The sequence below is a fragment of the Haliotis cracherodii genome, unplaced genomic scaffold (assembly GCF_022045235.1).
Source record: "Haliotis cracherodii isolate W230 unplaced genomic scaffold, xgHalCrac1.p SCAF_3, whole genome shotgun sequence".
NCBI lineage: Eukaryota > Metazoa > Mollusca > Gastropoda > Lepetellida > Haliotidae > Haliotis > Haliotis cracherodii.
The window spans coordinates 68,391,718-68,414,963 of NW_027266286.1; the positions used below are offsets into that span (position 1 = coordinate 68,391,718).

A 23,246-nucleotide genomic window follows, 5' to 3' on the forward strand; every position below is an offset into this window, starting at 1 on the left:
TACGCCCCTTTTTCTCTAAACATTGAATGCGATTTTTGTTTGAAGCTGTATTCAACAATGGTCCATGCAACGGATGCCAATACATATTCGGGCACGCTGCAGGGACCCGTGAAGATTCCGGAGTAGAGTAGGTCTTCAGCAACCCATGCTTGCCGTAAGAGGCGACTAACGGGATCGAGTGGTCAGGCTCACTGACTTGGTTGATGCATGTCACTCGATTATCTACAGGCCGCTGTCATATAGCTGGAACATTGCTGAGTGCGGCGTTAAACAACACACACACACATACGCGCGCGCGCGCGATGAGATATATCAACCAAGTCGCCAAGTCTGACCATCCGATCCCTTTATAGTCACCTCTTACGACAAGCACGGGTTGCTGAAGACATTCTTCCCCGGATCTCCCAGGACGTTAATATACCCACGCATGCCCCCTCACATCACACAACACACAACACACATCACACAACACAACACAACACAACACACAACACACATCACACAACACACATCACACAACACAACACACAATACACATCACACAACACACAACGTGAAAGATGCGTAGCCTGCTCTGAACATATAATTTATTTATTTACTATCTCCGCTTTAAACGTGGAGGAAAAGGAATCGCGACCGTGTGGGTTCGGCACAGACATGAACAACGGCGTTGAACGAGACGAAGGCTTCAAGAGTTATCTCCCTTAAAACGGCTCACAACTTTAGAAATGGTCGCCGCATGTTAATGTCAGTGAAACAAGCCATGAAATCCAACTTTAACATTTCTTCCTTGTGAGATGTTACTAGCTTCAGATTATCAACACTTTCAGCATTAAACATTTAACTAACAAGAATAACTGTTTTGAAATTGCAAAATACTGAACTCGTGTCTTACGACGTACGCATGTTGTCGTTACCTGCTCGTGTGATGAACACCCCGTGTTGTGAGAGAGATCGATTGTCTATTGTGATGATTACTGTTTACGTAGCGGGGTATAACTGTTCACGTCGCCACAGGCCTTGTGATCAACCCTATCTCTCAGACCAAGAAGTAGAGCATATGGATATCGCCGACTATATTGTTTTCTAAAAAAGAGCATAACTATCTCAGTCAGGATGATATTGATTGTTGTTTATTTGCGTATTTAGACTTTTATCAGAATGGGTAGACAGACATTGCAAGGTCACTATAGTCTGTATTTACTTCTATCGGCAACAGTGTCACCTCTTGTAGTTGTTGATAAACAAGTTGCTGATTAGCCAAAAACATTTGTATAACAACATTTGTACACACACACACGCACATACAGTATGTGAAGACGTTCCCGACAGTGATGGTCTGACAGGTTATGTTTCCTGATTAAATTGGTACAGGCAAGATGGGGTTTTAGTGTAAACCTGCTTTCAACAGCGTTAAGTTATTCATGGTATGATCATGAGACTATTATTACCTCCAACTTATTGCAGTCTGTGCCCTTCATATATTATATCTTTATTGCCTGTGTTCAAAGCGGCGCTCCACTCAACTGACTTTTTTTCAGGTTGTGTGTCCTGTATTACCATCACCCAGTGCGCGCTTACGTAAGCGCTGAAAATGTGATCATGACGAACAGGGAATTTGTAATTCGATATCAATGCTGCTAGTGTGCTCAGGTGAATAGGCAGATAATAAAAACAGCTACGAGTTGTTGCCATACTACCTGACAAGAGAGAGCATGTACGCGTTCTTGGGCAGGACTTACATTAAGGTGAGTGGCTGAGTGAGTAAGTTGGGTTTAACGTCGCCTTGAAGAGTATTGTTCCGTTATATCACGGTTGACAGCTACCCGTGGTAGTGTGGAAAGCAGAAGCGGAGATACAATTACATTATTATCAAATAGAGTCTCGTACACTGACAAAACTCAATTATTATTCAAAGCGGCGTTAAGTCCAATTACTCACGTGTACAGTGCACCATGATTCCACTGTGAGAACTTAAACCCTACTAGAACATCACGACTGTTGCTGATACTAAGAGTAAATTCTTTAGGTCAATTAATGGCTGGACCTTTTCGTGACCGACTGCCTTTTCTGTCATTGCTGACATACATCTTTATGAAAAGGAGCGAAATAATTTTGGGGACACCAAAAACATATTTTTATGTATATCCAGCGTGTATTATTTTCTATACACTCAGGACAAAAAAGATTTTTTTCTAGTATCAAACAGACTATCAGAAAAGCAATCAAACCGCCGACACCTAACATACCAGGCACAATGGCAAAAGTCAAATCATGGTTTGTGTTCAAAGTTAGTGTTACAATGATTCACAATGACTGGCAAGATCAATCACCGAAATTGTTTGTTTGCTCTGCTTGTATGCCGTTCAGCGGCGCACTTAACACTATTCCAGATACATGGTCGCCTCTTACGACCATCTTGGGTTAGTTGGGATCAATTCTAGCCCAGAATTTCAACAGGTTTCAAACATAGAGATAAACACCGACGGTCAAACATTACCACCGACGGTCAAACATAACACCGACGGTCAAATATAACACCGCCGGTCAAATATAACACCGATCAAGAACACGACCGAGAAAAACAGAACGAGTTGACATCGACTTAAGCAAAACTCCAAATAAACAGTACATAACACCGAACATACAACCACTGAATTAAACAGAAAACCAATTTCAAAAGAACAGAATTAAACAACACCGATTTCAAAAGAACAGAATTAAACACAGAATCGATTTAAACAAAGCAGAAACAGAACATCGATTAAAAAGCTGAACATAATTAAATAGAACACTGAAAAAAACATAACATCAAGTTAAGTTGAGTGACTGAATTGGGTTTAACGCCGCTTTTAACAGTTTTCCAGTTATATCGCGGCGCGTCAGCTTAATGTGGGAGGAAAGCCCGAAGTGATGCAGGTCTCAGATCTTTACCACTTCGATGAAACCCACGAGCAAGGGTATGGTGCTGACAAACCGGGATTCGAACCCACAATCATAGGTTTCTGGCGTGCCAAGGGACACAACTCTGCACAGCGAATCGCGGCGCCTTAGACGACTGGGCCACCTCTGCCCCCAGTTAAAAAGAACACCGAATTACACGTATTTCACGGTATCAAGTCACTCAAGAGTGATCTTTGCCTGGGCCCATGTCACTCTAGTGTGATCACAGCCTGGGCCCATGTCACTCTAGTGTGATCTCAGTCTAGATCTAAGTCACCCAAGAGTGATCTCAGCCTGGGCCCAAGTCACTTAAGTGTGACCTCAGCCTGGGCCCATGTCACTTTAGTGTGAGCTCAGCCTGGGCCCATGTCACACTAGTGTGATCTCAGCCTAGGTCCAAGTCAGTGCAGAGTGATCTCAGCCTGGCCCATGTCACTCTACTGTGATCTCAGCCTAGGTCCTAAGTCAGTGCAGAGTGATCTCACCTTTGGCCCATGTCACTCTAGTGTTATCTCATATCTCAGCCAGCCTGGGCCCGTGTCATTTTAGTGTGATCTCCACCTAGGTCCAAGTCAGTGCAGGGTGATCTAAGCTTGGGCCCATGTCACTCTAGTGTTATCTCAGCCTGGGCCCATATCACTCAAGGGTGATTTCAGCCTCGGGCCAAGTCACCCAAGAGTGATCTCAGTTTGGGCCCCCGTCACACAAGTGTTATCTCAGCCTAGGCCCAAGTCACTCTAGTGTTATCTCAGCCTAGGTCCAAGTCACACTTGTGTTATCTCAGCCTAGGTCCAAGTCACACTTGTGTTATCTCATCCTAAGTCCAAGTCAGTGCAGAGTTTCCTCAGTCTCGGCTCGAGTCACTCTAGGGTGATTTGAGCCGGGCATTGATTGGAGCCTCCTGCACCGACTCTCGGATTATCGCCGAGACTCCAGTAAACGCCGGGTATGCTATATTTAAGTTATTTCTCCCTGGAATATATAATAGTCATATTAAATAAATAATTTATTTTATTTGTGTCACGTGTATATACATTAATAAACATTACATTTATTTCACACCTGGCCACTTAAGGTCAATAAAATATACATGTACAATTAAATACATTCATCATTAGTCTCATTGTTACACATACCTTCCTAATACATTCTATCACACACCCCTTAAGACATAGTTAAATTGAAGATGTAAAATTTAATTGTTTGTCAATTTTTTAGTGACTCCAGCTGCAACACCGTAGTTGAAATATTAAGCGCCGGGACTCTAATCACCACCGGGCCTCCATTACCTGCCAAGGTTGCAAGCTTGTTCACAGAATAAATTATACCGGCGCGCTTATTAGAGGAAATACGGTGTGTCTATCTTTCTTTGAAAATGTTTCATAAACAACCAGGAGTGGAATCCAGTGCTGATAATATCAGTGAAACAGAAAAGATTCCCATGCTAAGAGTATCATCACGTCAGAGAGCATGGTGTGACGTGTACAGGTGTGTGTGTTCAGCCGCTAGCTTTGCCAGTGAAGGGGGACACAGGTCACGTGCATAGAACATGCCACGTTGCAGTAACAAACAACATAATGTGTCGTCATACATACCTCGCTTCTCTGCAGCAATCAGTGAAGAGGGGACACGTATAGAATGGCAGAGTTTCAATAACAGGCACACTGGTGGTCTTCTCTCTGAAAGTAAATACGGAAAAACCCAGATACTATATATAATCATATCCGGGAGTTCCCCAAAAGAGCGCGTTTCCAGGAACTGTGCGTGATTGGCTGAGCGACAGCAGATATAGATCATCGGCTCTGGTCGAGACGTAATTGTTGTGTCTCTATTGGGAGAACTTTGACCTCAATTAGGTAGGTGAAAATGAAATTATACATGCGTAGTAGTAGTATTAGGGTTGTATGTATCGTTTCAAAGTTTCAACTGTCCAACGTTCTGGCACGAATGCACGGCGTAGTAAATCTTTAGTCAAGCGGAGGCCATCAGACAACCATGTTATTTATTCATGCATTGATGTGACGCTTGTTGTGATTATTACACCCGTTATCATCAGTGCAATATTGAATTGAAGTAATTTTACTTCGACGTGAGAACTTGTGTTCTCGTTGAGTTTATAGGTCGCATATTGTTGGAGCTATGAGACGCGTCATACTTGAACACTCCCATTCTCCTTTTACAAGCCATTGTTTAGGAAACGCATGCGGAGGGGACATTCTCGCTGTTGACACATGGTACTGCCAGAACACAATTACTGTCTATAGATACGAGCTCGAATCAGGAAGCTCGAATCATTTCAAATATACCAAATATGCTTTGCAATATCCTGTTTAAAGAGGCGGATCTAGTAGGATTTTGGAAGTGGGTGGAGGGGCGTGCGGGGGGCCTCAGACATAGTAATGACATCCCCCCACATCCTCTTGATCCTCCAAGGGTTTTAATTATTTAGCAAGTGCGCGTTGTTTGTTGTTACCGGGGCCTGAGAGTGATCGAGTTGGGGAACGATGACACACAAATCAAACAAGTCATCCGAGCCTGAACACGGATCCATTTGGTCGCCTCTCACGACCAGCATAGGTTGCTGCATGGGGACCTACTTGTAGCATGTCTGTGGTCCTACCGGCCCATGTTTGTTTGTTTGTTCCTTCATGCCGCCGTAAATTGGACGACTTTTTTTAGTTATTTTGTCTTGTCTCATCTTGTTCAGGACTCTGTCAATCATCCTGAAGCGACAGAAGATATACAGCTTCAATGCATTCAAAGTCATGGAGAAAGCATCTACATGTATTACAAAAGCATAAGGGTGTAGTTGCCAGGCAACATAGCATAGAACCTGATGGTTTAACCTTGATGCAAATAATTCATTGTAGGTTCAAGAAATGTACTCTTAATCTGAAATCATATCCTTTCAACATCCACTCTGGATCATCATGTCTATGTCTTCTTACGAAGCATCAGCTTCTAGACACCAGGAATGTGAATAGTAGACAACCACATCTCATTGTCGTGTGTATGTGTGTGTTTTGTTTAAGCCGCATTTAGCAATATTCCGGCTATATGTCTGTAAATAATTGAGTCAGGACCAGTCATTCCAGTGATTGACATCACGAGCATCGATCCACGCAGTTGGGATACGATGACATGCATCAACCAGGTCAGCGAACCTTACCACACGATCCGCTAAATTAAACCTTTTCACACAGAAACTGTGTGTGTGAATACTCCAATAGCCTGGATATCGATCCATTAAAAATGGCTGTCGATAACCCATCAGAACTGCATACATTCGTTATCGGAACATTATCATAATGTTATGTTTTTGGCGATGATTTAGATCTCCTTGGCCTTATCCCTGACTGGTGTGATGAGGAGATGACAACACTTGAAGACATTGCATAGCGTTTGCATACAACTGATAACGTTTATAAAACGAACCAACAGCAAAGTGTTAAAACAACCCTTTATTTATGACACCTTTTCGCGACCAATATACATGACCATACGTCAACCAAGATGTTGCAGGACCAAGAGTTTGTTAGTGGGAACGATGTCTTTTATTAGATTTATTCAGTTATTTAATTGAACGATTATCTTTTTTAAAATGAGGGTTGAACGTAGCGACTCACTACGAGCCTATTTCGGAGGGGGATTTGGTAGATGTGTGATTCAGTAGATGTTTCAGAGGAAGGTTTGGTTTTGAGGTGGGGAGTTGTAAGTACACAAGAGCACCCGCAATTCAGTCCGCGGCGATGTCGACAACATTTGATGGACGTTAGCACTCGCAGTGAGGTGACAAAATACCAGACGTCCAACCTGACGAAACCAATCATATATCCAAATTGAAAATAACAGGACCAGTATCGAATCTACAGTGATACGACCCCAAATCTGGAAACACAGCAGGTTAAATCCCAATTCTAGCATGACACGAATCTGGAGTCTAACTTCATGGTTATTTATTTCTTATTTCCACCAGATCCGGATTGTCCTCAGGGGTCATGCAAATTTGTAAATATCACTGTCACATTGAATAATTATGTCTGTGAAGAGTAACGGAAGTAGGTCAAAGCATGTCGTAGTTTCGGGGTGAAGAGAAAGTCATTCTGACTGTATTACTGTTCTGATAGTGGGGAGTTATTTCAAATTCCGATACATGAGTACAACTTAAAAATTACTAAAATAATCCTTTTATTAAATCCAGTTTGTGTAGAAATAGATAAGTTCAGAACTTTGTGTCACTATTTCTACAAGATGTCACCCCTCCAATGGGAGAGTTCATATTGATTTCCAAGAAATGACTTAGTGGAGTCCACTATTTGCAACAGGTTGCGAAGAACTTTATTTATATATCTGTGGAGGGTTATTTGATAAACTCTGTATTTTGTAACCATTTTTGCGAACCAGTCAATAATGTAAGTAATTAATCAATCAATCGATCTTTATTCAAGTACTTAAGAGGCCCCAGGCCTATAGTACATGTGACAGAGATGTTGCACACAGTTTTAACTATTATTTACAGATTTGGTTCTATATAACAGCGCATGGAATATGTACATGGCTAAGTTTGTATTATTAATTTATCTAGACTGTTTAACAGTTGTCGGAACTTCACAATATTTGAATCGTTAAAGATTTTTTTCTCACAGTGGTGTACAATGGACATACAAGTAAAAAGTGATATTCATCCTCTATATCTTGGCTATTACACATTTTACATAATCTTTCTGACCTTGGAGTTTGTGTGTATCTCCCACTCTCGATGCATAAATCATGGGATGAATATCGAAATCTTGCCAATGAATAGGGTATTTTTTTATATTTACAGAAAACAAATACTGTTCAGTGTATATATGAGTTTTCAACATTCTATAATATAAAACAATATATTCGATAATGTCAACGAAAATGACTACGATTGCAGATAAATATCTTTTAACACTTTCGGATTGTACAAATTGATCATACCAAACATTTCCCAAACCACTATTGACTAACATTTTTTTCGTATAAATTACCCAATTAGTATTTCCATTCGTATCGTATAACATCATCATATTGTAACATTTCTTAGGGTATCTCGATGAATTCATTTTCAGGAGTTTCCGCCAGTAACTGAAGTAATTAATCGTGAACAAGAGTAATACTTGTCACGTGTTTCACTACGTGGGACGTCTTTTCGGAATGTTCTAAGATTTATACTATTTACCCGTGTGTGATTAGCATTACGAGAGTGCTGCTTTCGAAGAGTTCTTCTTGTCATGGTGTCCGTATCCCACGAGAGTGTACTTGAAGAATGTTGCATTTTTTACGATGTAGTTCACACAGGAAATGTTGCGTCGTTAAGTAGTTTATAGTGCAACTCATCTCTCGTACGATGTGTTGATATTTATTTTAGGAGTAAATGATGAATGTTGTTTACTCCGGACTAACAAATATTTCATCTGTATCAGGTAATTATCGAGTCTGGGTCAGACAAACCAAACCAGACAAACGAGTGTTGGAATGAGCAACGATCATAAGGAGGATGACACACGATTTGCCATGTCGCACAATGTTAAACCTCCAGGGCCCCGTTCCACAAAGCGATTGCAGCGTTACGACGGTCGTAAGTCTATGTTAAAGTATGGGAGTTACGATCATCTTAGCGCTACGATCGCTTTGTGGAACAGGGTGCAGATCTTCTTTAGTTTGGACACAGGAATACCTGTGGTCCTGTTCTACCCTCGCGGAAGGTGTGCACATTGTTAAGCGTCGTTTGAATTTGAATCCATTACTGAACTAGATAGCCAAGGTAAGTACGGTATTGCTCTCGTCGTTTGAGCTCCTTGTAAAACCGAACGCTTTCAATATTTCCATTGGGAAACGTTTAAGATTACTTCATATTGGATTATGACAGCATTCATTAAATGATAATATGATGAAACCGACACATGAATACACCCCATACGTCACATGGGCGGATACAGAGGGGGTTGCGGGGTGAGGGGTGCGCACCCCACCTTTTTATTTCGAAAAAAACCTTTATTTCTGTATAAATTACCACCAAAGACAATAAATAGATCTTAATTGTGCACCCCCCTTTTTAAAAAAAGCTGTATCCGTCCATGCGTCATGACAAATATGTTCCTAGAATCTCTTGCACAGACGCACCCACGAGGAATACAACAGCGGGAAAGATATGGTATTTTCTCTTATGGACGGGTACAGCTTAACCAAAAATGAATCATCCTCGTTTAGAAACCATATATGTTACTCAGGAGAAGTAAAGGATCACCTGATTCTTTAATATTACTATCGCTAATCTGTCATGACATGACACCATCTGATTCTTTCATATTACTATAGTGAATCTGCCAGGACATGAGATGACAGATTGTCTATAATAATATGAAAGAATCGGACGGTCGTTAACTTCGTTGGAGTAGCCTAGTATATCTATAGTTTATGGACCAGTGAAGATGCCTGGTCCTTTTAAACTCCGGGAGAGGAAGAAGCAATACTTAGAGGTTATTATATGACATTTTTCATATCATACCCCATATCAAGCCCCGACCCCCGTATGGCCCCTGGCCTTCGGCTAGACTCACATCTAGTCTCTGAAATGAACAAAACGTACAGAAAAAACAAAACAAAACAAAAACAATTGTTAAATTATCTTAATAAAAAATATAATAGAAAGGAGCCCAGAGACTCTCTTCATTTTCAGATACTGCAGTAATCTAGACTTGCCAAACATTATAGACTTGCATGGGCTGTATTTGATATATTTGTATCAGGGTCTGTAGGACAGATTAATTAGCCTTCGGCCCTCGGCCTGATGTGGGGGTCGAAGGTTGATATGAGATATGAAATGAAAACTGGCATATAATAACCTTTTATCATATACCATAATATCAAATTGTAAAATGTATCTATTTGCAACTAAATGCAATACATTTTCACCTTGTTCGGAAGACAGCGTCACGGGAAAGCTGGCCGAGCAGACGACGCACTAAGGGACGTAACTCTAATTTCTTACCGCCCGGGCTGATAGCGATCGCCCATTGAAAAGCTTTATCATCCATGTTGGGGGTGTGATACGGGTTATTACACCCCCTGAGATATGGCCGTCTTTATGTTGGCTGGTATATGATAAAGTACGTTATCATCAAAAACTGGGCTTCCGCGGGAGATATGCTTGGGTGAGATCAAAAGCATATCCGGGGAGAAGAGTTGGAATAATGATCTTGGACAATGAACATAACCTCAACCTCGTATCCTTGCCGAGGAGTTTTAAACATTTATCGATATCAAATATATCAACACTCGTCGATAAAAGTTTAAAATTGCTGGGCTAACCTTAGAGTTTCCAACTTTTATCGACTTGTGTTGATGTATTTGATATAAGTGTTGATGTATTTGATATAAGTGTTGATATATTTGATATAAGTGTTGATGTATTTGATATAAGTGTTGATGTATTTGATATGAATGTTATTGTATTTGATATGTTTTGATAAATTTTATGTGAGTGTCAATGTATTTGATATAAGTGTTGATGTATTTTATATGTGTTGATGTATTTGATATAAGTGTTAATGTTTTTGATATAAGTGATGATGTATTTTATATAAGTGTTGATAAAATGGATATGTGTTGATGTAGTTGATATAAGTATTGATATATTTGATATGAGTGTTGATATGTTCGATATCAAATATGCTCGGGCGAGATTACCTAAGGTCTGCATTTGGAACCAGAACTTATCAGATGTAATCTTTCTTATCTTCTCTAAGATGCATGTTGATCTCCGGTCGCACATTCAATCAGCACTAATTACACAGGGTTGTATTGGCATGCGTTGTCAATTTTTCATGAACTATCATGAAGCAGGCTCACGCAACCCATGTTTGCCGTAAAAGGCGACCATGCTTGTTCTAAGAGGCGACTAACGGGATCGGGTGGTCCTTCTCGCTGACTTGGTTGATGCGTGTCATCGTATCCCAATTGCGTGGATCGATGCTCATGATGTCAATCACTGAATTGTCTCGATTATTTACAGACCGCCGTCATATAGCTGGAATATTGCTGAGTGCAGCGTTAAACAACACACACACACACACACACACACACACACACACACACACACACACACACACACACACACACACACACACACACACACACACACAAAAAAAAACACACACACAAAAAACAACAACACACACACACAAACACACACACACACACACGATGAGATGCATCAACCAAGACTTAGCTGATGCGTGTCATCGTATGCCATCTGCGAAGATTGATGTTCATGATGTCAATCACTGGATTACCGTCATACAGCTGGAATAGTGCTGAGTGTGGCGTTAAACAACAAACAGACAAACTTGGCTGGTTGATATATCTTCCTCGCTCAATTTCCAGCTGATGGGCACTGAGTAAATGTTTCACACTATTTTACAGGTCTAGATGGCTAGCAGCACTGACTGTGCCCAGGACAAAGAACAGAAAGGAACAAAAGAACAATCCAGTCAGACACACACAAGTTTAGAACAGAATCAGCCGTTGCCCAATTTTGGGGATTTCAGCACTATATCAGACCCCCCAGTCCAGGTCCCCACCCCTACTGCTAATGGCACAGACGCCACAGTGCCCAAGGAAGTTGCTTCTGGGTGGTCGGGGCTGGACGCTGATGGGGAGTCGCCGGAAGTAACAACTGAGCAAGGCCGGCTGGGAGCGGAAGGATATGGGGACCATCAGTATGCACGGCCTGATGGGGTGTTCAGCGAGGTTGCACTACACAACCCGAACGCGTAAATATTCTTCTTACCAGGGTCTGTTCCACAAAGCGTCAAAGTAATCGTTACCTTATAATTTTACGTAGACTTACGACAGTCGTAGCGCTAAGATAGCTTCGTAGAACGAGACCCAAGAAAAGCTGATCTTATCATTAGTCTCTGTTACAGGGCCAACTTGCACAAAGCGGCTTCAGCGCAAGGACTACCTAAGTCTATGTTAAAGTATAGGAGTTACAATCGCTGTAAGATCGCTTTGTGCAAGTTAACCCTAAACTCCAGTTTGGAGCTTTGAGTGAGTGAATGAGTTAATATTTTACGTCACATCGGCAGTATTTCAGCCATATCGTGACGAGAGTGAGTGTTGGAGCTTTGAAGACAATGAAAGTGTGAGTGAGTGAGTGGGTGTGTTGGTGGTTGAGTGAGTGTGTGAGTATGATATTTTCAATGCATTTTTAAGCTGTCTGAAGGCATTTCCTCTTCCTGACTACAAACTGATTAATTACCAGTGTGGTATACATCTAGTATGTACCGCTGTTACAGGGCCCAGGGCGGGAAGAGGACCCCTCTGCAGAGTTCCGACAGCACGGAGACGGAATACCTCCAACAGGCCGCCAGCGAGCTGTGTGTGAATGAGAGGCCCAGAAGCTGCAGCAGTTCCTTGAGTGTGTCCTCATTGTCCTCCAGCCTGCCCAGATCATGTAAGCAGGGACTTCAATTTCGTTTATGTCATTAGGTCTTTGTTTCTTTGTTGTTTAATGCCACACTCAGCAATATTCCCGTTATGTGACGGCGGTTTGTAAATAATTGAGTCTTGACCAGATCATTATCATAGATCCACGCAACCGGGATGCGATGACATGCATCAAGCAAGTCAGCGAGTCTGACCACCCGATCCCGTTAGTCGCCTTTTACGACAAGCATACACTGTAGTCGCCTTTTACGGTAAACGTGGGTTGCTGAATACCTATTCTACCCCGGACCCAGCTCCTTTTAATGAGAGTGTTTGTTTATGAATGAATTACGGCTGCACGATCAGATCATTCACACTGAACATTCCCGACACAGATCATTCGAAAACTCCGACAGCTCGAGACATGCCAACGGATTCTCGCTAACGTCATCAGGCGTTTGACGTCATCGCAGCGGCGACGTATTGAGGCATGCATTGATGGACACACTCAATATTAAACCGGTGATTTATGACTTTGCCGTGACTCACATGTTTGTTGCTACACATCTGTTTGACATTGACAATGTGAATAATCTCATTTGACCCCCTGTATCTTTGTGTCATTGTTAACGTTTCTGGTTATGTGGAGTGAAATGTTGTTCACATGATGCTCGAACGCCACTCTTATTAAATGTTTTGACTTCCAACATGTTTTCGCTTTGCTTCAATCGTCTCTCAACGTCTTGGTATCGTTTCGTTTGGACGTCAGTTTATATGTTATATTAACACAATAACGTGCGTTATATAATACAGCATAATACGGGTATGTTACATATACAATGGACGTTATTGTGGAATCGCTCGATGACGTTAACTATAAACTTTCTTACAGAGGACTGATTTAAAGTTCCTGCCCGAATGTAGATTGCCCTTTTCCGTTTGGTTTGGGTTGGCTCCTTATCTGTTCTTTCCTATTTCTCCAGAACCAATTAAATCTGAATCTGTGTGATGTCTGCATAAATAATACGAAACTCTAGACGGAATTTGTGTTTTGATATTCTTATTAACAATGTTCTCCGATGAACCACTTTATAGTATCATATCAACTTCATTAAAGGCGTGTGGCTGAACCCAGCTGTAAACACCCATAATGTCACATCACTATAACGTGTGACAAATACTGCTGCATGTTAAGGTTATACCAACTGTCATAGGTTTTGTCATGGTATCAGTCAGTGCTATCTTTGGTTTTGCAGTTCATGATGTTTGCAGGGTTGTATTGAGTTCCTGTTAGTACAACAACCCCTACTCTGTTTTCCAGGTGACAAGTGCCGAGTTGCCGACAGGCTGTTTCTGTGCAGCGACAGCAGGGACTTCTGGTACACCATCAGAAGCGACACCTGTTGTGAAAGGGTATGTCAAGTGGTTGTTGTGAAAGGGTATGTCATGTGGTTGTTGTGAAAGGGTATGTCATGTGGTTGTTGTGAAAGGGTATGTCATGTGGTTGTTGTGAAAGGGTATGTCATGTGGTTCTTGTGAAAGGGTATGTCATGTGGTTCTTGTGATAGGGTATGTCATGTGTTTGTTGTGAAAGGGTATGCCAAGTGGTTGTTGTGAAAGGGTATGTCATGTGGTTGCTGTGAAAGGGTATGTCATGTGGTTGTTGTGAAAGGGTATGTCATGTGGTTGTTGTGAAAGGATGTGTTATGTGGTTGTTGTGAAAGGGTATGTCATGTGGTTCTTGTGAAAGGGTATGTCATGTGGTTCTTGTGATAGGGTATGTCATGTGTTTGTTGTGAAAGGGTATGCCAAGTGGTTGTTGTGAAAGGGTATGTCATGTGGTTCTTGTGAAAGGGTATGTCATGTGGTTGTTGTGAAAGGATGTGTTATGTGGTTCTTGTGAAAGGGTATGTCATGTGGTTGTTGTGAAAGGGTGTGTCATGTGGTTGTTGTGATAGGGTATGTCATGTGGTTGTTGTGAAAGGATGTGTTATGTGGTTGTTGTGAAAGGGTATGTCATGTGGTTGTTGTGAAAGGGTATGTCATGTGGTTGTTGTGAAAGGGTATGTCATGTGGTTCATGTGATAGGGTATGGCATGTGGTTGTTGTGAAAGGGTATGTCACGTGGTTGTTGTGAAAGGGTATGTCATGTGGTTGTTGTGAAAGGGTATGTCATGTGTTTGTTGTGAAAGGGTATGTCATGTGGTTGTTGTGAAAGGGTATGTCATGTGGTTGTTGTGAAAGGGTATGTCAAGTGGTTGTTGTGAAAGGATGTAATATGTGTTTGTTTTGAAAGGGTATGTCAAGTGGTTGTTGTGAAAGGCTCTGCTATGTGTTTGTTCTGAAAGGGTATGTTATGTGTTTGTTGAGAAAGGATGTGTTATGTGTTTGTTTCGAAAGGGTGTGTTATGTGTTTGTTGTGAAAGGGTGTGTTATGTGTTTGTTTCGAAAGGATGTGTTATGTGTTTGTTTCGAAAGGGTGTGTTATGTGTTTGTTTCGAAAGGATGTGTTATGTGTTTGTTTCGAAAGGGTGTGTTATGTGTTTGTTTCGAAAGGGTGTGTTATGTGTTTGTTGTGAAAGGGTGTGTTATGTGTTTGTTGTGAAAGGCTCTGCTATGTGTTTGTTTCGAAAGGGTGTGTTATGTGTTTGCTGTGAAAGGGTGTGTTATGTGTTTGCTGTGAAAGGGTGTGTTATGTGTTTGTTTCGAAAGGGTGTGTTATGTGTTTGCTGTGAAAGGGTGTGTTATGTGTTTGTTGTGAAAGGGTGTGTTGTGTGGTTGTTGTGAAAGGGTGTGTTATGTGTTTGTTTCGAAAGGGTGTGTTATGTGTTTGTTGTGAAAGGGTGTGTTATGTGTTTGTTTCGAAAGGGTGTGTTATGTGTTTGTTTCGAAAGGGTGTGTTATGTGTTTGTTCTGAAAGGATGTGTTATGTGTTTGTTGTGAAAGGGTGTGTTATGTGTTTGTTTCGAAAGGGTGTGTTATGTGTTTGTTCTGAAAGGGTGTGTTATGTGTTTGCTGTGAAAGGGTGTGTTATGTGTTTGCTGTGAAAGGGTGTGTTATGTGTTTGCTGTGAAAGGGTGTGTTATGTGTTTGTTCTGAAAGGGTGTGTTATGTGTTTGTTGTGAACGGGTGTGTTATGTGTTTGTTCTGAAAGGGTGTGTTATGTGTTTGTTTCGAAAGGGTGTGTTATGTGTTTGTTGTGAAAGGGTGTGTTATGTGTTTGTTTCGAAAGGGTGTGTTATGTGTTTGTTCTGAAAGGGTGTGTTATGTGTTTGCTGTGAAAGGGTGTGTTATGTGTTTGCTGTGAAAGGGTGTGTTATGTGTTTGCTGTGAAAGGATGTGTTATGTGTTTGTTTCGAAAGGGTGTGTTATGTGTTTGTTGTGAAAGGGTGTGTTATGTGTTTGTTGTGAAAGGGTGTGTTATGTGTTTGTTCTGAAAGGGTGTGTTATGTGTTTGCTGTGAAAGGGTGTGTTATGTGTTTGCTGTGAAAGGATGTGTTATGTGTTTGTTTCGAAAGGGTGTGTTATGTGTTTGCTGTGAAAGGGTGTGTTATGTGTTTGCTGTGAAAGGGTGTGTTATGTGTTTGTTTCGAAAGGGTGTGTTATGTGTTTGTTGTGAAAGGGTGTGTTGTGTGTTTGTTTCGAAAGGGTGTGTTATGTGTTTGTTTCGAAAGGGTGTGCTATGTGTTTGTTCTGAAAGGGTGTGTTATGTGTTTGTTGTGAAAGGGTGTGTTATGTGTTTGTTTCGAAAGGGTGTGCTATGTGTTTGTTCTGAAAGGGTGTGTTATGTGTTTGTTTCGAAAGGGTGTGTTATGTGTTTGCTGTGAAAGGGTGTGTTATGTGTTTGCTGTGAAAGGATGTGTTGTGTGGTTGCTGTGAAAGGGTGTGTTATGATTTTGTTGTGAAAGGGTGTGCTATGTGTTTGTTCTGAAAGGGTGTGTTATGTGTTTGTTTCGAAAGGGTGTGTTATGTGTTTGCTGTGAAAGGGTGTGTTATGTGTTTGCTGTGAAAGGGTGTGTTGTGTGGTTGTTGTGAAAGGGTGTGTTGTGTGGTTGTTGTGAAAGGGTATGTTATGTTGTTGTTGAGAAATGGCATGTTATGTGTTTGTTGTGAAAGGGTATTTCATGTGTTTGTTGTGAACGAGCTAAATTGTTTCATTTTTTATGGGCGATACTAAAATTCCTCTCATTTTTTTTCAGTATTGTAAAGTTTCATCAATGAAAACAATATTTCTCGTTAATTTATATACCCAAACGAGGGCAACGATTAACAGGCTTCCGTGAAACATTACCATACGTTTATTCGTTCATATCAGGTGATATCTGTTTCAGGTTTGGACAGACTTCTATGAAAAACTGAAAGCAACATTTCCCCAAGACCCAGTGCTGAGAGGGGGGAAGGCCCGGGTTATGCCTTTCATGAAGTCTCTGTTGGGAGTGAGTGGTGAGTGAGTGAGTGAGTGGTGAGTGAGTGAGTGAGTGAGTAAGAGAGTTGGGTTAAAAGCTGCTTTGAGCATTGTTCAGTTAAATTATAGTCGTTTAACGTTTAACACTTCCATCGGGACAATTTGCTGTTCGATCCAAGACAAGCAGCCGGAATTCGCCTAAACCACTGGGCCTCAATAGTCAATAGCCATGGTAGTAGCTTGTATCCCGATAAACGTGTGTGAAATGCTATCATTAACTCACGTCGTCTGACATTTCAGTCCCTCCTCACACGCCACAAGGCTCTAGATACTTCGACTGCTACGGCGGCATATATTTTCCAGTATATACGTGTTGATCACTGTGACATTTCATATGAAGAAATGTTTTGGACGAGTTCTTCCGTAGCTGGATTATGAACCATGATATGATCTTTGTCGTAATACGTCAGTGAAGTGGTGATGCTGTATCTTCGATATCTCGTTAATTCGGAACCTGAACTTGTTTTGCGTATGACCAAAGACTTCATGCATGTGATTTAATCACTGTTTCGACATTGACGACATGTTAAAATTGTCCTTTGTGATTGTTATATCACATATAGTTTCATATTTGTGTGCTGATCCTTTTCTGTCTGTAATATTTTTATTTAAAATAAATGATAATTCAATTTGATCTTTAATAATAAAAGAAAAGAAAATCAGGTGAGCCACAGAGCTACCTTATACATTGTGTAGATTTCGGGGCAGATGTGTTCCGCTACAGCATGTCTTCCCGTGGGGTTTTCAGTGCCTCATGTATGTCATCTCATGGGAATTCTAGAGCAGAATAAGTTCTCACTACCCCATGTATGTCATCTCATGGGAATTCTAGAGCAGAATAAGTTCTCACTACCCCATGAATGTCATCTCATGGGAATTCCCGAGCAGAATAGGTTCTCACTACCACATGTATGTCATCTCATGGGAATTCCAGAGCAGAATACGTTCTCAGTACCCCATGTATGTCATCTCATGGGAATTCCAGAGCAGAATAGGTTTTCAGTGCCCCATGTATGCCATCTCATGGGAATTCCAGGGCAGAATAGGTTCTCAGTGCCCCATGTATGTCATCTCATGGGAATTCCAGAGCAGAATAGGTTCTCACTACCCCATGTATGCCATCTCATGGGAATTCCAGGGCAGAATACGTTCTCAGTACCCCATGTATGTCATCTCATGGGAATTCCAGGGCAGAATACGTTCTCAGTACCCCATGTATGTCATCTCATGGGAATTCCAGAGTAGAATAGGTTCTCAGTGCCCCTTGTATGTCATCTCATGGGAATTCCAGGGCAGAAGAGATTCTCAGTGCCCCTTGTATGTCATCTCATGGGAACTCCAGGGCAGAATAGGATTTCAGTGCCCCATGTATGCCATCTCATGGGAGTTACAAGACTAAATAGGTTCCCAGTGCCCCATGTATGTCAATGATGACCCGACGCATAAATAATCAAGTCTCATATTTCAGATGAATGTTTATTTCAGAATCTCTTGATAAGGTGAACATCCAAGCGTTTCTGACGGTGATCAAATTCATCGGACCCTTCAGAGCCGAAGACGACAGATGCGTGGTCCTGAAACAGGTATCAGCTTGGTGTTGTCCTATGTTGGATGATACGAGAGAACTTTCACTCTCAATTTGAGATGAGGTTTGACATTCATCATGTTTCCAACCTCTATGCTAAATTAGAAGCGGTGACGACGCCTTCAAGCGTTCTCTGGTCACATCAAATGTCCGGGTTCGATTCCCCACTTGAGCACATTTTGAAGCCAATTCCCATGATATTGCTGGAATGTTTCCGAGGCAAGGGCGTCAACTAACTATAAATGTCCGGTTCCACCCTTGCCGAACTAGGCTGGAATTCCGGAGTCTGTGCATAGTCCAATCAACGTGCAGATTTCGGTCGACTGGGTGTCGACAGCCTTTTTGTAAATCTTTTTATGTTTTTCATCAAGTGATTTGATGCATTTTACGAGGTAAGACCCGTTTTATTATAATATAGGTCTTGTTTATCGATCAGATCGTCTTGACAGGGTACCGCCAATTTGTTTGAAGCAAATGCAAGTAATACGAGAGGTGGAATCTGATTGGTCAGTTGGAGGGACTTAGAAGGTGCATAACTCGTAATAGCCACTGGTGCCGCTACGATCGAGCCTGGAAATTCCAGCGTAGTTCGAAAAGGGTGGACACTGCACTTCTTTAATCAGTGAACGCCCTTGCCTGGGGAAGATGTGCTGAAAACGGCGTAAAACCGCTCAATATCTATACCAGTATTAGAGGAACGAAAACATGGTACCTCCTAACACAGCGTAAACTACCCAACGTAAAACTACCATTGATGAACATAACTAATATAAACTGACGGGAAAAAGATAGTATACACCTATGTCTGATGGTGTCTTAAAATGAAACAAACAGGAAATGTTTTTTCGATGGTAATGTATTTCGGCTGTTTTCAGCCAAGTAACGTTTTTTTTCGCGTTTTGATAACGTTTGCAATTTTGGGCTGAGTATATGCCTTATTCTGCTTGGCAATTTACTACAACTGTTCATGATGTGTTTCTTGTGTTGTAGCTGGAAGACCTGGTTCAACACTCACTGATCAAAGATATTAGAGACAAGAAGAAAAAGAGTTGGTAGGAACACCAACGTCTGTATGTAGGGTTAGAGATGTACATAGATAACGTCGTTTATCAAGATTACAAGTGAGATTAAATTGGGTTTGACGTCACGTAGTTTGACGAACGTATGTAGTGACGTGCATGTACATGCACTGAGACACAATATACTCCAAGCCGACCAGTCCTTCTTGAATCCCCTTTTTGCCGAGCGCCATGAATGGTGACAACAAGTGCCATCTTTTGGTATGACGCGGTCCGGATCCGCTGTGCGGATTTACGCTCTATCCACCAGACATAGGAGGCGGTCATTATCAAGAACACCTGGTGTCATCATGTGTTTTCAGTGATCCATTTATATAATTGTCATCATTCCTATGCCACTTACGACCTATAGAATCTAGTTCAGCAGACTTAGATAAAACATATTGTCGCAGTGTCCCAATACCACATGTGACGCCAATACCAAGACTAATTCCATCCCTCTTCCAGCTGGTTCGCTGGGCAACTAAAAACAGAGGATGCAGAAAACAAATTGAAAGGAAAACCACCTGGCACGTTCTTGATTCGGTGAGCTATCAGATTATTATACACCAATGATAGGAGCAAGGTGAACACACTCATGATACCCAGAACACATTTGATAAATGTAAAATTATCGTCTCGGCACCGATGATAACGTCTAGTGATTCCAATATCGACACTTCGGTTGTCTCGGAGCGCAGAGTACTCAATATATTTTCCACATATAATGTCTGTTGACTAATATAGATAGTAATAACAATGTGTGTACAGTAAACTACGGATATAACGAACTCAAAGGGACCACTAATTTTAGTTCGTTATAACCGTATTTCGTTATTAGCATATGTGCAGCATAGCTACAGCAAATATCCGACAGTTCGTTAGCGTGTTCGTTATAAACGTAGTTTACTGTACTTATATTGCTCTAAACTCCTTGGGGGGCGCTAATATTATAACCTGCACCAGTGGATTAGTGTGCACCCGATTTTTGTTCTCAACTCCCCGGGAAGTATACAACCCTAGCTGCCTTGTCAGGCGCTACTTATAGAAGGTTAACAGTCACAGTGCTTTCTCATCCAGCCCGGGGTGGCCCAGTCGTCTAAGGCGCCGCGATTCGCTGTGCAGAGTTGCGTCCCTAGGGCACGCCAGAAACCTATGATTGTGTGTTCGAATCCCGGCCACCCCGATCATGTTTCTAGGTTTGTCAGCACCATACCCGTGCTCGGTGGTCTCACCGAAGTGGTAAACGTCTCAGATCTGCATCACTTGGGGCTTTCCTCCCACAGTAAGCTGACACGCCGTGAATTAACTGGAATACTGTTAAAAGCGGCGTTAAACCCAACTCACTCACTCACTCACTCATCCAGCCGTGTTAATTCATATATCATAACAATATCCTGCTACCATTGTTCCGACTATGACCAATTAGGCTCAGGTTGTAAGTGCACACCTATTAAACATAACAAAAATGTTTGATTGCATGTTTCAATAACTTTGTGTTAATGGCTCTCGTTTGATTAAATGATGATGCTTTAACATGAAATGCCGTTTGATCACCTTACAGAATGAGCGGGAGTGAAAGCGAATCGGGGAGTTTTTCACTATCTCTTGTCATGAAGGACGACACAATCTCTCACTTTCTCATAGAGGTAACTAATGGCTACAAGATGTTGTGTGGTCTTTTTCTGCCTGGTTTTACATGTCATCATAATCATGTCATAGGCTTCAAATATTTGTGTGTGAAGATGGAATTATGTCTTGTTTGTTTTTTTAACTCCGCACTCGGCAATATTCCAGCTATATGACGGCGGTCTGCAAGTGACCGTGTCTGGACCAGACAATCCAGTGATTGACTTCATGCGCATCGATCCACGCAATTTGGATACGATAACATGCATCAACCAAGTCAGCAAGTCTGATCATCTGATCCCGTTAGTCGCCTCCTATTGATCCATTTAGTCGGTTTATGTAGATACGTAGTTACATGGTTCGTTCGTCGGACCAAAGATCCAGGTTCGATTGCCCACATGGGTACAATCTGTAAAGCCAATGTTTGGTGTTCTCCGCCGTACAATTGCTGGAATATTGCTAAAAGCGGCGTAAAACCATTCTCACTCTCTGATACTCTGATTGACCCGGTGGACATATCAGGTTACAACAGTTCGTCAGCAGTCCAGTGCTTGTCATCAGGGACTAAACTGGATATGCTGGTCGGATGTGTCATCGTATCCCTGATGCTGATAATGTTAACCACTAGCTTTAGTTGATTTTGTCTTGTCCAGACTCGACCATACACAGGACTTCTTGATATAGATAGGAAACTTCTCACTGTGATGCAGTGTGTGAAAAAATCGCAACATATTGCTAGCATTTAAAGTTACTTTGACAGCTCCAAATTTCACAAGCTTTTATATGCAACAGTTTTTTTTACAGAAATTCTATTCTGCGAAGGTATGAATAATGGAAACCCAATTTGCAAATCATGAATCAAATATTTAAGGAGACAACTCTGATCTCGCAGCCTCGATCCATTTATTTTTTTCATTTTGATGTATTGTTCTACGGACACGGGAGACATTTTGTTTATATTTTGATCAACTAAGAAGTATACATACGAAAATCACCTTCATAACCTCAGTCGCCACGTTCATTTTCAGAATCTTTGGCCCAACCAAAATTTTGCAAGCCGCGGGTAGGCGGCTGTTTTGGTCTTTGCTGTGACGTAAAACAGCACATAAACAAAATTAATCTAAAATTTGACCAACATCATTCATTCCAGGGAAATCCATCAGCCGCCATTAATTCCAACCCATTCAACTTGAATCTCACTTTCCGCGATAGAAGCTTTTCTAGTTTACCAGAACTAGTCAACAATTTCCTCTTAACGGAAGAAATATCGGGAGAAGATGACGAAGAGATCGCAACAAGGTGCTCCAGGGTATGTCCTGACCTACCATACAACCAGATCATCAACGGCTACAAGAAATGAAGGAATGCTACAGAAATGGACGTCATGGTCTGAACCATATATTCCCATGCTTGAGATTATACAATGTATACTAATCAAATGAACTTAAAGAACACCCAATAATTTCATAATACTGTACATGTAGTTGAACTTCAAAAGAAGTTTGAGGAAGCTTGTTTCAAGTATTTGCTTTGAGCTACTCTTGACCCTGTTTTCTTTTCTTTGGAAAAGCTCAACTCATAGTAAGATTCGCGTTTCTCTTTCGTTTTAGATAAACTCATCTATTATATCAGAAGTTTAACATTTAACATGGAATGCATCACGTGAAATGAAAATAATAACATTTTCAAACGATGCCTTTTAGAAAGTGGTCAAATGTAACAAATGTTATATTTGAGATAACACTTTCTGGATAAAGTACAGATTCTCGTACCTTTGGGGGGGGGGGGGGGGGGGGGGGGGGGGGGGAGTCCCGTCCGGGATTCGCACCCACACTGTCAGAGTGAGGCACCTAATCGCCAGTACACAAAGTCAGCGATCTAACCCACTCAGCCACCGAGGCTTCCACAAAAATGAAAGTCCGACAACTGGATCACGCACTTTGAGTACCCCTCTGACAAGTGTAAATTGGCACGGCTCCCATGGCCGAAAGTGATGAACACACAATGTCATTTACAAAGTGTTCAATGTAACAAATGTTACATTCTGGCGGTGTGGGTTCGAATCCCGGATAGGACGCAACCTAAGAAGTACGCGAAATTGTTATCCCAA

At 41.5% G+C, this 23,246-nt stretch overlaps 1 protein-coding gene across 1 annotated transcript; it reads left to right on the forward strand.

Moving 5' to 3' along the window:
* Positions 1 to 4,523: 4,523 nt before the first annotated feature.
* Positions 4,524 to 22,899, forward strand: LOC139474540 (uncharacterized). The gene is made up of 10 exons (XM_071257596.1): positions 4,524 to 4,799; positions 11,395 to 11,744; positions 12,270 to 12,427; positions 13,721 to 13,812; positions 16,731 to 16,842; positions 18,350 to 18,447; positions 19,440 to 19,501; positions 19,976 to 20,053; positions 21,072 to 21,156; positions 22,287 to 22,899. The coding sequence occupies exons 2-10, from the start codon at positions 11,401 to 11,403 to the stop codon at positions 22,494 to 22,496; spliced, it is 1,239 nt and encodes a 412-aa protein (XP_071113697.1). The 5' UTR covers positions 4,524 to 4,799; positions 11,395 to 11,400; the 3' UTR covers positions 22,497 to 22,899.
* Positions 22,900 to 23,246: the final 347 nt, after the last annotated feature.

Excerpts from the sequence above, each read along its gene's own strand:
- LOC139474540 (XM_071257596.1), top strand. The coding sequence starts at position 11,401 with ATGGCTAGCAGCACTGACTGTGCCCAGGACAAAGAACAGAAAGGAACA. Across the intron at positions 16,843-18,349 it reads GTCTCTGTTGGGAGTGAGTG|AATCTCTTGATAAGGTGAAC; the intron begins GTGAGTGAGTGA and ends TGTTTATTTCAG. Across the intron at positions 21,157-22,286 it reads TCTCTCACTTTCTCATAGAG|GGAAATCCATCAGCCGCCAT; the intron begins GTAACTAATGGC and ends CATTCATTCCAG.